Below are 17,882 nucleotides of genomic sequence, written 5' to 3' on the forward strand. Positions count from 1 at the left end.
AATCCTATTGAAGTTAATATGTATTATTATTATCATCATTATTATTATTATTATTACCTTAAATTTTCTCTCTGGTGGCTCCTAAATTGCTGTGAATTCAGTTTTTCTCTTCCAAATGTTGATTTTGAAAACATACGGGATGAATCTTCACGTGCAACACCCCAGAGCCAGATTATGCATGTATTGTGTTTGGTAAATTTTTAAAGTAAAATGTGTCCAGTTCATTATGTATCATCTATATATTACAGGGGAAGCATAGACAGTAAATGTTAAGTATCATTTTAGTGATCCAGCGAGTCATACACTATGGTTCGTGGTCCTCTCGTCTGTCACCAAGTGGTGTGTCTGGATAGTGCATGTCAGTCTGAGGAAATTTGAAGATCAACCTAAAACCACTCTTGAAACCTCTGAGCCTCAAGTGGAGCAACAGAAGTGAGTCGTTTTACGTTCATCGTATGCCCGAGGGCAGTGTTACACAACCCCCTTGGAGACCTTTAACATCCTTGCATATTGTACTTTTTGTTGCCCTGAAAAGGATGTTGCTTTATGGGCAGTCGAGGGCTTTTTTTGCTCACTTGGGAAGCGGACTTATTTGTTACTGTGCATAGTTGCAGAGAATAAGAAACATGACTTGTCTCCAACAAGCGAAATTGAGAAATACTGTCTAAGAGTACTGCTTGTTGTCTCCAGTCGAGCATGGAGTAGCTTTTTGCACATTTTTCCAGAAGTACTGCATTCACTGACCTGATCCGCCCTCTCAAATAATCATCAATGCTTTAGAGAGTTGTGTCAGCTGTCACAAATTTGGACTCCAATACATACAAGTAGGCTGGTAGAAGACCGTGACTCAAGCTGAGAAAGATTCGTCATGAACAGTTTGCTTCAATTACATAGACATTTAGAATGATAGGATCATAAGAGTACCCCTCCAAAATATACTACCTAGTGGCTAACCAAGACAGAGTAGCCAAATGTCTGTTTTCTCTCTCTCAACAGTTCACGTGTTGTACTGTCCGTCTTACAACATTTTCTGTTCATTACTAAGCAAGACCACATCTTATTGGACTACAGTAAGTGGATAAAAGAATTTCAGAGAACTGTAAAGATACAAGCAAAATAGTTGTCCAGTTTACCCATTCTGGAGACAAACTAAGAATTTTCTGGATTTGTTTTGTTCTGTGAGGCATATAGTTCTATTTCACACTAAATTGACAGAGAGAGAATATCTCAGTCAGAAGTAACTTACCACAACAAAGGTAACTTACCCCACCCCCAAGCTGTGCATTTGACCCTCTTCATGTTTCTGAATCAACTGTACAGAAACAGTCACTGAGAGGTCATATTCAAAGAAGAAGAAGAATATTTGAACAGCTTGTAAGTATGCAGCCTAAACAAATGTCCAAACATTCACTCAAAATGATCAGACTAATACTGAGCAGACAGCAAAATCAATGCATATCTATTATAGCTAAAATGTAACCCTTAATGTTCAGATTCTGCGACGAAATAGGTATTTATGCTGATGAAAATCCTACTGGACATAGTTCTGAAGTCCAGTACGGAAAAAACATGCAGTGAAATGTGGCTAGGTCTGAATCATATCAGTACAAGTGGTCTTGACTGGATCTCTGATCATGGTTACAAAAAAGAAAAAGAAAACGTGACTAATATCCTTCATCATGTCATCTCCTTTACTCTGTATCACATCTATGTTTCACTCCTGCTTATAAAACACTTATAGCACTGTAACAAACTCATTCATTTTCACTATTGTTCTCAGTTCACCGTCCTTTGAATGTATACTAGTAAGAATGAACATTGTGTATATAACAAAAGAGAAATCGACCTTTAGCATTGGTTCAGTACGTCTGAATGATTTATGACTGAACGATAGGTGTGGTTGTGTGCATATGTCGATGCGTATGTAAGAGTTTGTATAAGTTGTAAATACTTTATAAGCACTTAAGTAATTCCATGTTTCCATCAGTACCAACCTGCTGTGTCTTCTTCCAGCAATAAGTTCTACATTGCTATATGTGCATCTCTAACCTTTCAGCCTTACCCACAATTCTCTCAGTTCCCTTGCAATGCTAATTCTATTCATGATTTCTATTTAGTTTCATTATGGAACCGGAAAAGTCTTTGATTAGTTGATTATTCCGTTACATTTGTGTTGTTGCAATGAGGGAAATGAGTAGACATTTTTAAAGCTCATTGGTAGTGACAATACTTATTCGTTTACCTTTTTAGACTCGCTGAAATGGATAATTGTGATTCTTAAGAAGCTAAACTATAGTCTAATAGTTACAATAATTGTAGTGTGGTTTTCTGTCAAGTTGTGTAGTGTAACTTATAGTGGGGCTTGGCACTGTGTATGCAGCCAGGCACAGGGGTTTGAACCCCATGTCAATCAAGTTTATCTCTAATCCTGATTTGACAATGCCAAGATTTCTAAACAGCCTTTGTGTCTGGTTGCAAAAGCTATAGATCTTTTTCTCTCCTTTGATGCTTTTATTGTTATGTGTGAGATGAGATAAACTTGATTATGCTGACCAGTAATTAATTAGGAAAAACAGTTACTAAATAAATAATTACTATTGCAAATTCTAAAATCTAAAAAATAATAATAATAATAATAATGAAAATTATGTCACATAGATAATGGCTTTGACCAAACATAACATGGTTTTCTCTTATTTGAAGCCATTCAGGTCCAAAGTTGCAGTTTTTGCAGTAAACATCCTCAAAAAAGGAAGAGAGAGGGGGAGGGGTAGAAAGAAACAAAGGGACAGATCAAATATTAGAAAAAGAAATAACGAAAGCCCTGCATATACAACTTATTTCATGTCCCTTGAGAGCTCCAACTCCAGTGCACACCTGTGGATGTAAGCTTCAGGCAACTCCGTGTTAGGAGATGTTCAGTTTACTGCAAAGTGACAGGCAGTGGGGGACACAGGTCATGAGTAGCAGGGAGTGGTTTGTGGGGCATCAACCCCACGAAAGTTGCATTAGCGTAAGTTAGAAAGAGGGAAAAGTAAATATATGTATATATATCGGTACGGTTAAGCTCCCAGCTCTAAGGGAAAAGAAAGGACTGACGTGGGGTGTGTGAGGGACTTTTGGCTGGCCATGTGCAGCTGGCTTTTAGCAGCTCTGGAGGATCCATGCCATTTTTTTTTTTTTCAAGAGAAAGAGATTGCCCAGAGTAGGGGCTTGCTTCTGTGGTCAGATGCTGCTGTTTGTGTTGTCAGTGTTGGGGCTGTTTCTCAGGTTGTTGAGCTCCAGCTCCAGCTGTCTGATTTTAACGTCCTTCTGTGTGAGCTCGTCCTTCAGCCGCCTCAGCTCCTCCTGCTGCCTGAAAAACATCCTCAGGAGCTGCAGAACACACACACACACACACACACACACACACACACACACACACACACACACACACACATTGTAAGGACCAAGCTCTAACAATGGTTTAATGTAATCTTAATGGAGGATAAAGTGAACTGAAATGCATCTTGAGATTCACCTCATTCTCTGTTCTGGGGGGAACATTTTCCAGCAGGTCAATCCCATTTACTACCACGCTTTTCTTCTCCTTCACTGGAGCCTTAAATACCAACTTGCTAGGTTTGCTGTAGCCTTCTTTCAGAGACATGAGGACTGGACCTTTGTGTGGACATATATTGAGTTGATCAGTTATCCTTATGCAACAGAATATGGTTCTGGGTTGTTTTTTTGTTGTTGTTGTCTGTTTGCTTTTTATGCCACAGGTTACTCTGAGAACCATTTTCATATGCTTGAAAGAGCATTTGCTTTTGTTCATAACAGTAAATCATTATGTTTCCAAAAGCTTTCATAATAAATAAGTACCACTATACAGCAGTAGATATAGTATATTTTGATAGATTTTTTTGTGTGTGTGGACAAGCTTTTGTGATGCATTATATTTCCATTAATAGAAGTGCATTCATGAGCAATGATAAAGGGAATCTCTTAACTGGGTTGAAAACATTTTCCTAAAAATTACAGGCACCTGAACACTCATCTTGGCACCACCAGCTTTAAATTGCATTGAATGAACCTCAGTCATTGAGTTTGAACATTTTTATGAGTGTCCACTGTGGTGCTCACTCTTACGTCAGTGACCAGTATCAGAACTGCAGGGGGGATATGTACCTCTGTTGACGCCACTGAGCCACTCTTCAGCAGAGAGAGCAGGTTCTGTTCCTGCAGTCATTGGATAGATGTCCTCTTGATATGTCTCTGACTGAAAAAGTAAAAAAACAGATCACATGTCTCTCACACACACACGCACACACGCGCGCGCGCACAAAATACAATGCAAAACAACACAACGTAATGCAGTTTTAATTTTCTTTTGATTAGAAAAGTGAAAATTTGTCTCTAATTCCGTGGGAGAATGTGGAAGCCTTAATATGGCTAATCACTCAAAGACATGAATGAACAAAGAGGTTTCAAAGTCTTGTTGTCACGAAACTTTAATATGTTTCTGCTGATTATGAACCATAAATGGCGTTTGACAGAATATCAGCTGTTTGGCTTGCAGTTCAGTGCCGCCAGCAATTAAACAGTTATGTCACAGGTGAGGGGTTTTGTGATCATAGCAAAAAACCAAATGATACCGCACAACAAGACCAGCTCATTTTAGCAGACAGCCGCTGCCTTGATCCAGAGCGTTTCACAGTATAAACATGTTTGGCACAGATTTCTGTGTACAGAATCATTCAGATGTTCATTTGAAAGCAAGTGGTTTTGTACAGATGGGACTCAGTGCAATGAATTGTAATGGGACACTGGCAGGCAGACTGTCAGGATAATTTGTGAATTGGCAGCAGTACTTACCCTCCTTGGCACAATCATAGAGATTGGCTCTATCAGTCCTTTCAGTGTTACCAGTTTGTAGAACCTGAACACCTCACAAGCCCCAACATCCAACCCATGTTTTGGCATTACACCTTAATGAAAAAAATAACCATATTTGATAAAGATACTCATTGTTGTGGGATTCTACAAACTACTTTGTAAAAAAAAAAAAAGGGACACCTCCTTTGATATTAATAAAGGTGAAGAGTAATTCCGGCCTACCAAGTCCTTTCTGTGGGGCGGGAGATCGGAACTCCATGAGGTACTGCAGGTATGGTTTCTCTGTGGTGACCTCATAGTAACGGATATTTCCATCTCCCTAGAATTGTATACAGTAGTCAAATCAAACTAAGTGTGTCAATAATGCGTTACATCTTGAGGTTTTGAGGTTTTTTGGGACTGTACTACTGACAAACTGTTGTATTGGATTAAGGATGTTCTCACTTAGAGGTTTAAAATACATATTGTACTCTCTTAGTTCTCTCTCTCTCTCTCTCTCTCTCTCTCTCTCTCTCTCTCTCTCTCACACACACACACACACACACACACACATACAAGTCTGAATGTAGCTGACATATGTATGAAATGGTAGCATTATTACAAGTTAAATCAATGTGAATACAGCAAAATAAATATATAACTAAAATAAAATAAATAAAAACTCACTTTGCCTGCTAGGTAGAGCATGTGAGTATCTGGATCATAAAACGGAAACAGCAAGCCTGAGAGACCATCTATCTCCTCTTCTTTGATTGGCATGGAGAGATCCTCCTAAAAGGCACAATTATGCAAAAATGACACCAGGAACATGACAGATGTTAAAGGCATAGATGTAAAAAAAAAAAAGATTTACACAGTTGGCCTGCCTTATCCGCGGGTATATGGTTCCCAGACACCCCAAGGATGTGCAAAAACTGTGGATGCTTAGAACACATATAAAATTACATAATTTTAACTTATACATGTTCATAACTTGAAACCTCACCAATAGGTACTACTAAGAACTGGTAAAACCCACGTAAATCATACTGACTACAAGATTCTGGCATACTACGCTGCCCGTAGGAATTTCAAACGTTCTCTTTCGAGAATATTCTGGATTTTTAATTTTTTTTTATATTTTTGAACCGCGGATGCCAAACCCACGGGTAAGGCAGGCCAACTGTATTTTCAAACTGCTGTTATCCATGTGTTACTTCATGTGCAATCAAAGAAGAACCAAAACATTTAAAAAACAAGAGCTGTGAGACTGAAAAATGCTAGAAATGATATTCATTATGGGACATGGTGACAAAATGAAAGGAAAAATTGGTTGAAGTGAAATGAAATGATTGTTTGGGCTCTAAACCATCATCAGCATCATCATCATCATCATCATCAAAAAGAGATTTTTTAGTCCTTTCTTCATTTTGTGAGTTGGTGTTTCAAATCTATTGGCAATAACAAATATTATCTGAAACTGAAATGTTAAATCGTTGATACGTTACTTTGGAGGTTTGAGTGGAACTGATATCATTAATGAGGAAGAGCATGTGTTCTGCAAAGAGCAAATTTGAACAAACATTTTATTCTACTTTTATTCTTGGTTCACTTCCCCCCTAAACTATACCCAGTTCATTTGAACGTATTATCAAAATTGTTTTGATGCTATAATGATCAGAAAGCTATTCAGGGGAAGAAATAACAACTTTCAGAGGGATGTAATCTTTAGGGCTGTGCAGCTCATGGGAGAATATTTCTTGCATGTCTGACCCTGTGAATCAGCTCTTTACCTCTGGCCTTTGAATACACCACGACTACATCTGTAGATCCACACACACACACACACACACTCAAACTTACACACACACACACACACACACACACACACACACACACACACACACACACACTCAGACATGCACATAAATAGATGTACAAATCCCTTGTCTAGATTTATCCCCCTTACACACGCACTTTCTCTCTCTCTCTCTCTCTCTCTCTCTCTCTCACACACACACACACACACACACACACACACACACACACAGACTTTGGGAGGTGGCGGTGGTCCTTCAGGGGTTGGTACACTCACCTGATCCCACAGGACTATCTGTCTGGTGTTCCAACGGGAGACCCCTGTTGTTAGCAAACGCTTCATGTTGCCCAGAAACACAACTCGGTTCACCTTGTGGTTCTTACAGTTTGCCTCCTGTCAGGGAAACATGTAACAGATTTCAGTTTAGCTGAGAGGAAGTACAAAATGTGATATAACATATCCGAATATCATTAGACTGTGACAAATATGTCCGGTTGTGGGTGTGATTATAGTGCAACAAAAAGAAGATTGTTAGGTCCTCATACACAATGTTACAACTGCAAATGAATCTGTTCTCTATAGTGTGGTTCAATCATGTGACCTTCCTGGACATTTCTCTCTGAAATGCACTGACCTATAAGTGGAGAAGGGATTTCAACAAAACTGAATTATTTAAAGTTTAAAGTGACCTTTCGCCAAAACACTGGAGCGGTTTGGATTTGAGGCATTGATTCCGAGAATGCTTTGAACTTTGAAAAGATTGACATGGAGTTGGGCTCATATGCTGATCTTTGAAGGCTTTGGACTTCACTGGCTTAAGACCTATTGAATGATGTCTTCCATGAATACATTTCTCGTGACACATAAAACTGTTGAGGGATCAGAATATTAAAATATCTTACCTGATTATCCTATCAAGTCTATCTGTGAAATTTGATCAAATATGATCAAGCAATTACTGAACTCAAAACCATGATAGTGAGCCTTTCACTGCTTTTGTGTGACTTCTTTTGTTCTATCACATTTACTTTCATGTTATCATTTTCTTGATTATGATTGATTATGGTTATGGTTGTGATGATTATAAACATGACTTAGGGCTGGGATAAGTGGTATCATTAGAGTTGTAGAGGGTTTTAAGGATAATTTGCTTGTATGTCTATAACAAAGTGGTTAATAGACTGTTTACTGTGTATGTACCTGTAGATATAACTTTTTGTATCATGTATTGTACAAATCCCTTACCTGTAAAACTCGGCCTGAACGGGGCTCAATCACACGTAGCTTCTTATCTTTGCAGGTGGTGGTCAGCAGACTGCCCTCTGTGTTAAAAGACATGCAGAGAATCACATCTGTGTGGCAATCAATCATCTTCACTGGCTCCCCAATCTCCAGATTCCAGATCAAGATCTAAAGCAAAGACAGAGCAGACAATGGAGCAGGCGAGAGAAGTCTTTTTTTTTTTGGATGTAAGAAACAATGTTAAGCATTAACAAAAGTATTTCTTGGAGCATTTGGTATATACTGTAAGAAATTTGGGAAAATAATCTGTATTGCAATGAGTATAGTCCAAGATAAGCTTAATATGGATATTTGCCTATGTGGCAATATGATATATACTGATACTGAACCAATGTACAAGCAACAGAGCTACTGGACAACATGTTGTTACAGCATCAAGGACATTTAAATTATATACATAAACAGATCATTTTGTCATTAGTTATCACCTTGTAGTCATAGCCTGCACTGAACAGGATGCCGTTACTGGTCGGGTGCCATTCTATAAGTCCCACACGTCTGCTGTGTCCATACAGCTCCAGAACTGCTTCTGTCATATTCCTCCTTAATCCACCGTCTGGAATTTCCCATATCCGCACCTGACATGTACACAAAGGCAAACACACGTACACGTACACACACACACACACACACACACACACACACACACACATATATAGACACACACACACACACACATACATACATGTAAACATACATATATACATTTATACCGGTGAACTTTTTCTTAATACATGCTAATATCACATTTAAGCCATTTCTGTGAGAACATTATGAAATAAAGATGAAAATATATACTTGCAGTAATGTCAAACAAGATGTAGAAATGCAGCCTGTCTTTAGTCTACTACAAGGATTTTTAGAATTAAAAACATGATAGAGTGTTCTTTAGATATCTTATCTGTTATGAAAAAGCTACTGGTCATTGAATAAAAGCAAACTTATATAGAAACAAGCTTCAGATCTTCACAGATCTGACATGTGTGTACTCTGCTAATGGGCAAATGCAACACACATCACACCCTCGGTATTCTAGTTTGTTCTTTTCTGTTCACTGTTGACCAACTCTTATTAGAAATGAAAATCAGCTCTGCTCAAATATTATTTTTCATTTAATAGACTAGAATTAACGCAAAACTGCTTGATATGCTTATTTTATTATTATGGTGGTACTCACAGATGAGTCCTCCGAACAGGAAGCGATTATGTTGTCATGGAATGGGTTCCACTTGATGTCTAATACGTTTCCTTGGTGACCACAGACCTTTGGGTAGTGTGGGTCGATGCGTCCTGACTATAAGAGAGACACAAGCACACGTTATGAGACATTTAAGGGCATTTGATCTGCTGTTTCCTTTCCATCTCAACCAGACACACACACACACACACACACACACACACACACACACATCTGCATGCACACACACACACACACACACACACACACACACACACACACACACACATATCAACAGGAATTTATAGTATTTATAAACTTTAAAATGAAACCTTTATATAATACATTTAGTGTCTTTATGAAATGAAGCCTTTGTTGTTTAGTATTTTAACTTTTAATTTATAGAGTGCTGTGGAAGGATTAACTTTGCCCTTGTGCAGTACAGCATTATGCCCACAGGGAGGTGCTACACCATTGCAGAGAGAATCCATAGAATGTCGGTCATGATGTCATGAATGTTTGATGTCATTTTAGTCCATTGACCTCCTTCTTCTTTCCTTTGGGAGTTGTAGTTCAGGTCATGCATGCAAGAACATTGAAAGTGCTTGGTGCTCTGCCATCACTCATAAGCACATACCATTTCTTTAGTACTGCTAGTATGAGGGGGAGCCAGACAATGATATGCAATAGCCATTAATAGTGGATGAAGAATTTGGTGTCTGGGCTGTAAATTGGCGAGTGATTGTTCAAAGGAGTTGTTTTGTAACTAGGTTTGGAAGAAGTGTCAGCAGATCATGGTGTATAGGTAGTTTTAAATCATGAGACCTTTTAGTGCTCATGGTTAAAATGTTGCTCTAGTTACTTTTGAGAGTTTACATCTCTGTGGACAGGTAAAAGAAGAGGTTGATTAAATGGGGAAATCATTGTAATTCGTTAATGGAGGGGGAATCATCATTTTGTGTGATTTTACTTTTTAAACTTTTACTTACAATAGTATAAACCAGATATAATGCAATTTTTAAAAATGTGATCACAACAAATTAGTTTGTGATATCCATAAGCATTTACTGTGTTACATTTACTTATGAGCAGAGACTGTTACTGAGTGCTCTCAAAATTACATTTACTTTGGTGGGTGCTGATTTATATCAAGGCTGAGACAAGATGCTTAAATAATTAATTTTCTCAACCCTGCTGAATGGGCTGGGATCTTTATTGTCCATGTTCTGTCTGTATCCAAAAAAATGACCATATTCTATTTGAATAATAGAAAATACCATGCTAATTAATGTCAGAAATTAAACTGAAAAAAAACCCAAAACGAAACCAAAAACCAAAAACCAAAACAAAACAGTGAAAGCTTAGTATTCATACTGGTGTCTATGCCAGCTGTATAGATTTCCTAATTCCCAGTGTTTCAGGCACTGGGAATTTGGAGTGTTAAAGACAAAAGGACCCTAATCAGCATTCAGTGATCTCATCTAGCCGCTGAAAAATATTGCACAGTACCATCAGAGACAGCCTGCTGAACATAGACTAACCAGCACAGTGTGACACTTCATGTACAAAGCAACACCCAATTCACTTACCGACACAAAAAAGGCAACACAATATTCACTCACCATCACAAAGCAACATAAAATCCACTCACCAGCACAAAAAGGCAACACATTATTCATTGGCCATTACAAAGCAACACAAAATGTATTCATCCACAAAGAACAATAGAAAATGGAAATTGCACTGTAACATGGATTTAACAGTACAACATCCAACATACTTCAGTGAATATCAGTTTATGGATTCAACAGCTGATTAAAAATGAATTCATTTAAAATGAATCTTTAGTTTATTTATTACACCATTTAAAAATACCACACGCCATTCTTATGTAGTCAAAATGATATAGTTTTCTTTGTTTATAATATTTTGTGATGTTTTGATGATTATTTGTTTGCAAAGATTGATGTTTAATGCATAATGAACCTGCAGGATTTGTTTACATGCGTAATTCATATACACCACATTCAAATATTTGATAGTAGTATTTGACTTATTTGTTAAATTAGGTTGCACCACTTGTGTTAAGAACTGAATAATTGAAGATCCATCATTATCTCTGATAACATGACAGCGGAAATTAAGCAGAAATAAACAATATATTGTATGGCACAATGAATTCACAGCACGCTGTACAGAGGAACCATGGATGGAAGAGTGAGAACTGACTGAGAAATACTGAGAGATGAAGTAAGACAGAGAAGCTCTGTGAATCAGTGATTTCCCCTGAGGTAGACAAAGAGGGGACAAGAAGAATGGCAGGCATGATTACTCTATTAATGGATCATTTAAGAGCTCTCTCTCTGATACACACACACACACACACACACAGTCCCAGTTTACTGTATATCTCACATCAGTATTTTTTTTATAGAAGAAAATATGAGTCAATTGTCAGATAATATTATGTAGCCATGTGCCACATGTATAAACTCATAATAACCTCTCTCGCTCTATTTTCTCCCTTTGGTTCAAGTTTGGCACAACTACAAAACTGATCATAAACAATCATCAGTGAGAATGAGAAAACAAAGTATGTCTAATGATAGCAATAATAGAGGCAATAAAACTGTGAGAGAGGCATAATCTGGGAGATGGTCCCATTCTCAAGGTCATTCATCAGAAAATGTGTGGCCTCTTTTTCTTGGCGTGGCTACACTACAGTGTCTGCTGACACAGATGTGTTGGACTGGAACTACAGCCTTAGTAATCCTCAGAGTTACAGGTGGCACAGACTGCATTTTTTTCATCTATTTGATGCTCTTTAATAATTATCTTTACAATGTTATCATAACGTTTTAATAAGTGCAAGGCCTATCGGACAGCATAAAATTCAGCCGACACCATTAACTAATGCTAAATAATGTACACTGTGCACAGGAGTATGCAACAGCTTCCATTCTCTATTTTCACAAATTATAGTGCCATTGGAGTTTTTTTTCATTCACATATCACTCTCAAAAGCACGCAAAAAGTCCTGTATAAGGAATCAGTCCTGTCATAACATTCTACAGTTTTAAAAGCCCTTTACTGAAAAAAAAAAAAAAAAATCTTCCCTGTACCCACTTCTGCTGTTTTCCACATTGTCCTTTTTTGCTCAGCCTTTTTCAATTGCACCACCAGAGACAACTTCGTATGTGACTGCAGATCTGTGTTTTGATGTTAACAAATCATAAACATGAATAAAAAGTTGCTTCCTTCCTCGAAGGCTTTGCTGAGCAGGACAGTAACATCGTCCTGCGACAGCGGATGATACACTCCACTGATACCTGACACAGCTAAAGTCCCTCGGAGTCTACCAGAGCTACACACGCAATATCGCTAATTATCATGGCAGTCACTGAGTAAGGCAATCTGTGTGGGGGTTGTGGAACATGCTACCTAATCTCCCCTCTCTCTGTTTCAATGCAGAGAACATCATATCTTTAGCATTTAATTGTATCTCTAAACTACATTACCCATGAGCTAAATATGATCCAAATCACCAGTAACAACTAATGTACTCATTACTTATACTCACAACTGTCTCCAGATGGCTTATCTAATTTGTGAAGATATTCCAACGTGACAATTATACTATGAAACATTAAAGAGGGATAAAATTATGTTTTTGCTTTACGTTTATGGCAGAACACACATGCAGCGTTAGCATGATGGCATGTTATTTAACATATGAGCTAATAAAAAGTAGACTGTTGGAAAATGTGTGTCATAGTGTGCTCGTTAACACTTAGACACGGGGGCTCATAACCAGCCCTGTGAGACTGGGACTTCCAGCATGCTGCTCAAGAGACGAGGATCATCATTGGCCAGTTCGGCTGTGACTCTCTCTCTCTCTTAAACTCACCTTGCTGATTTAAGTAACCTCTAGTTCCTGTGTGCTTCCTGAAGTCTTGTAAGGCAGTGTGAGAGACAGTGGAAAATGTTTGTTCTCAACCAGACTGCCAAAGTATACTTTGGCTCCAGGAAAGGTTGAGGCAGAGTGTATAAGAGAGTTTTGGTGCTTTGACGCAATACTGGTCTCAAGTTAAGGAGGTAGTCAGGAGAAGGTAATATTGAGCAGTGTACTCTGTGAGCACCAGATGGCTCTCCCTCTTTGTTTGGAGGATGTCAGTGTGTGTAACCGTGTGTGTGTGTGTGTGTGTGTGTGTTTGTGTTATGTGTATGTGTGTGTGTGTGTGTGTGTGTGTATGTGTAGCACCAGGGTTTTCTGATGTGCAACACATTTTTTTATTTCTATTGCATAGTTAAAAATATTTGGCAGACACACTTTTTTAGTGTGGTTAGGGGACAGCTCTGTCCCATCAATAGTTCACCACTCCACGCCATTTTTTTTTTTTTTTGCTACAGCTGTCTGCAGTCTGCAGCTGTTTAGCAACTGAAGGTAATGAGTAAAACGTCCAGTGGTTAAACTGTAACCTATTACATCATCTTCAATACCGTACCCTTTTTCCTTTCTGTATTTTTCTCTCGCTCTCTCTCTCTCTTGGCTGTATGGGGCATAGTTTCTGCGTGCAATTTCCATTTGTCTATTCAAAACCCATCACATGAGGAATTCCATAGAGCAGCCCAGAGTTCAGAAAGCTGATTGTTTCCATGTGTCAAACATTCTCTGAGAGAATGTGCAGCCAAGGATCCTGAACTAAAAACAGAGTGATTAGTCTTATGATCTGCTATCTAGGAAAGCACTGAACCATTCATGCAAAAAATGTTGCATAGTACCTTACAGTTAACAGCAACTTCTGCCTCTGGTGTCAATTAGCATTTCAACTTGTACACAGCACTTTAAAAATATTTGTTTGTTCACATGCAGTAAGAGTACAACTGGGATTAATAAACATATCAGAAAAAAATTGATTGATTTAAATACAGCAGAGAAGCTGATCCACCACTGTCTCAGCATTTCTGTACAGTAAATTCCTGATTGTCCCTGTGGAGGGCTCATTAACTGTATGACTATATCAGAGTAAATGATTTCACATTCTGCTCCGTATTCAGAGCATGCTCAGTCTGCAGGGTCAGTCTGAGAGGAGACAGCGAGCTAGCATGCACCATGAAGCGTCCAGAGAATGATGGAAAAGCACCAAAACAGAGAAAGAGAGACAAGAGACAGGATCTCAGCTCTCTCTCTCTCTCTCTCTCTCTCTCTCTTTCTCCCTCGCCCCCTCTCTCCGTCTCTCTCCATCTCTCTCTCTCCATCTCTCTCTCTCTCTCTCTCTCTCTGTCCCTTCCATGCCATCTTCTGTCCAGCTGCTCTGGGAAAGTGGCCTGAGTCAGACACTCAACAATTGAGCCAATTGAAAATGTCAGAGGGTTAAGGCATTGGCCTGCTTGACACACACCAGCTCAGTGACTCTGGACCTCAATGACAAAAGCACCATTGAGGACTGGCCCAAGTTGCAGAACTTGGATCCAGAGTGTGGCTAAAACCGTGACCAGGGGAATCCATAGACCCTGCGGGTAGCGTGGCGTGACCGGATGCATGAGAGCAAGAGGTGGTGGAGGAACTGTGGGGATATATAGAGAGAAGAGCTATAGATGACAGTGTCTTCCTTTGTAATGTCCCTTTGTCATCATTATTATTATAATCATGTCTGCCTTTGCCTCTTTTGTGCTTTTGGATTGAATAATTGCAACAGTCTGTGCACTTGGCTCATGCATGATCACTTAGAGACAATATGCAGAAGGGAGAAAATTAAAGAAAGAAAAAAAGGTCTGAAAGATTGTGAAATGACTGTGTAATGCTTGAGGTTTCACGGTTCATACAACTGATTCGTTTCGGCTTCGCTAAGAGGATTTGCCTCCTTTTTAAGGACAGCAAACAGACATTTCATCACCAAAACTATCTTAATAGAAACAGTGGCTTACACAGCTTGTCTATTTCAAAGATATATCAGAGACCAACATCAGAAGATTATTACTAGCCATGCAAACCCAAATTACAGCATTAATCTTGGGTTATAGTCATAGGAATGATTGGAAGGGATCACTCTCAGATCCATGGATCACCCTCAGATCCTGTAGCCACAAAGCTAATATATATTTAATAATTCATCATTTTAAACTTCTTGGGAGAATACATTTTGCTCCTTATGCAGTAATAGTTAGAGAGGAGTAGTGCAGTAGTGCAGTGGTAGTGCAGTAGTTCAAGAAAGCTTTTCAAGAAAGCGCAGTTTCAGTAGAATGAAATGCATGTGTTACAACCATAACTTGCCATTACAGACACAACATGAGCCAAAGGCTCATTGTGATGGAATAGAATACTTTGCAAATGCTTCTTATTAGCACAAGAAACCTGAGTCTCGTTAACCATTCATATGAACTGTAAATGGGACTTCAGTATCTCAACGGTCATTTATAGATATGTCCATTTTCCCACATATGGATACAAAATGTCATTTCGCCATTTGTTTATGTTCTGTAGGCAGTATGTGATTTGTTATTTTGTAATAGGGGGGGATGGTCCAATGGCCAACAGGAGGGATGGCCCAATGGTCACTGACACTGCTCTGTGGAGTATATGGGGGGATGGCAGGTTAAAAAGGGGGATGCATTTTGGTCTTTTTGCTAACAAGGGGGATGGCATCCGCCCTCATCCCCTCCACATATCACCTACTGTCTGTTGGTGTTTATGAATGTTATGTACAGTTCCAGCTGACATTTCATGTAACCCACATGTTCTTGGTCAAAATCACCAACCCTCAGCACTGTACATTTTGACAGGACAGTATTCTCTTATGTGATAGTTTTAATAATGAGATACTGTGTTGGTCATGGATTTAGCTCCAGTCTTGTGACAAATGCCCCAGTGAGTATGCAAATGCACCAGAATGTTGGCACACAGTGGGACTGTCACCATGGTTACCTGTGTGACAGGGATCACGATGAATGACCCTCCTCCAGCACTCTCCGTCACTATAGCAAGGAACTTGGCGTTGACAGCGCAGAAGTGGTTGTCATGGACGTTCTTTGTGATGGGAATGCCGTCGAAGCAGTGCTCCCGGTTGGCCACTTTGCCGTACACGTTTCGAAACTTGGAGCTTCGGTAGGTTGGGCGCCATGACATCTGTAAAATACAAACAGAGGAGTAAGGTTGGTGTGTGAGTGAAGTAAACACAAGAGCACGTCAGTAGTCAGCCAACCCTCCTGCTAAATTTTCTTTCACTCTCAGAACCTCCTGATTCCAGAAATCATACACTGCCACAGGTCTTGATTGGCTGGATCAGGTGAAGAAAAAATCCTATGGGAGGGTAAAACTGCAGGAAGATTATTGTTGACTACCAGTGAAAACTAACTAGCATATCCAAGAGACTTGGTCTTGTGTCATCTCCAGACCACACTGGTTCTGTCATATAATTCAGATTCCTCATTCAGTTTTTATTGTTTAAGAAATTCGATATGGATATTTGTTGAGACAGATGAAATAATGGAAATAATGACCCAAGGAAGTTGCACATTGAAAACTCATTTAAACTGACCAATCAGTTTCATCTAATCTGCCAAAGAATTGAAAAGAAGACAGCCACACTCTTCTCTCATACGCCACAGTCCAAAATCCCCTCTCAAAGCAGAGATCTGTGTTTCCATCTGTCAAAACTTCAGTTTCTGTTACATTCTAAGTATGTCACATGCCACTGTGTCCTAAGGGAGGTACGATGTTGACATTATGTTGAACTGTTGAAAAGATTTATGCAAAATAAGTAGTATAAAGTGTTTTCACCATGTATTGCATTGAAAGAGCACTTTGTCCACTGTGTACATCCAATGTCATAATGATTCCATTATATTTTTTCACCATAAGATACTTGTAAAAGCCTCAGGCACCATAGAATACAAAATCCCTTCAGAGAACAGAAAGGAAGTGGTAACATGCTTCATCACATTATAAAACTCAATCCATTCCAGACCAACACCCTATGTCTCGTTCGCCACTCCAAATTATACCGCTGAGATGGCTCTGATAATGAATGAGAGACTGTGCTATTAACAGTCACAAATATCATCCCATCCCCAAGAACCGAGGAAGAGATCAGGGGCAGACAGGAAGTGCTAAAAGAGGAAGATTTATGACCAGTGTCTGAACAGCGATGCTCTAAGTGTGATCACACGCAGAAGCCAGCTCAAGGCCGCATTGTCCGAAGCATCGCTGTGCATTCAGATACAAACACACCCCCAGGCCCTGTTTCATTATTCAGTCAAAAGGGATCCATCTGTCTAGAATGCTAGCGTTGACTGGTGAGCAATTTCATCAGCATGTTAAGGATTGGGTTGGTAATCATTTAGTTTCATTTATGACAATGTGGTGCGACAATATCAACCTAGACAGTAAATGTAGACTGCTGTGACATCTCTATGTGTCTAAATCTCTCTCTCCCTGTCTCTCTATGTCTCCCTTTCATCATCATTCCTCACACTGTGCTGAAGTGCTCCAGTTCTGTTCCTAAAAATGCAGAGAGAGGAGCAGAGGCCTAACCCTCAATGCGTCCGGAGTGTCTGCCTGTTTAAGATTTAATGATGAGCAGCAGACAGGGACCTTGGGCAGCAAGTGTTCTGCCACTGAACACTGTTCATAGGGGTGTTTGTTAATTCCTTACACACACATAAAGACACACACATAGAGACACACACGCACACATGTGGGCATGCACACATATTCACACACACACA

At 39.2% G+C, this 17,882-nt stretch overlaps 1 protein-coding gene across 1 annotated transcript; it reads right to left on the minus strand.

The window, feature by feature from the left end:
• Positions 1-13: 13 nt before the first annotated feature.
• coro2ba (coronin, actin binding protein, 2Ba) lies at positions 14-16,290 on the minus strand. Its single transcript, XM_030794169.1, has 12 exons — positions 16,081-16,290; positions 9,156-9,272; positions 8,407-8,556; positions 7,922-8,086; positions 6,953-7,069; positions 5,545-5,649; positions 5,101-5,197; positions 4,858-4,970; positions 4,171-4,261; positions 3,521-3,660; positions 3,237-3,375; positions 14-57 (listed from the first exon to the last, which is right to left on the minus strand). The coding sequence occupies exons 1-12, from the start codon at positions 16,279-16,281 to the stop codon at positions 14-16; spliced, it is 1,479 nt and encodes a 492-aa protein (XP_030650029.1). The 5' UTR covers positions 16,282-16,290.
• Between the last annotated feature and the right edge of the window lie 1,592 nt (positions 16,291-17,882).

Source organism: Chanos chanos, chromosome 2 (assembly GCF_902362185.1).
Source record: "Chanos chanos chromosome 2, fChaCha1.1, whole genome shotgun sequence".
In the NCBI taxonomy this organism is placed as follows: domain Eukaryota; kingdom Metazoa; phylum Chordata; class Actinopteri; order Gonorynchiformes; family Chanidae; genus Chanos; species Chanos chanos.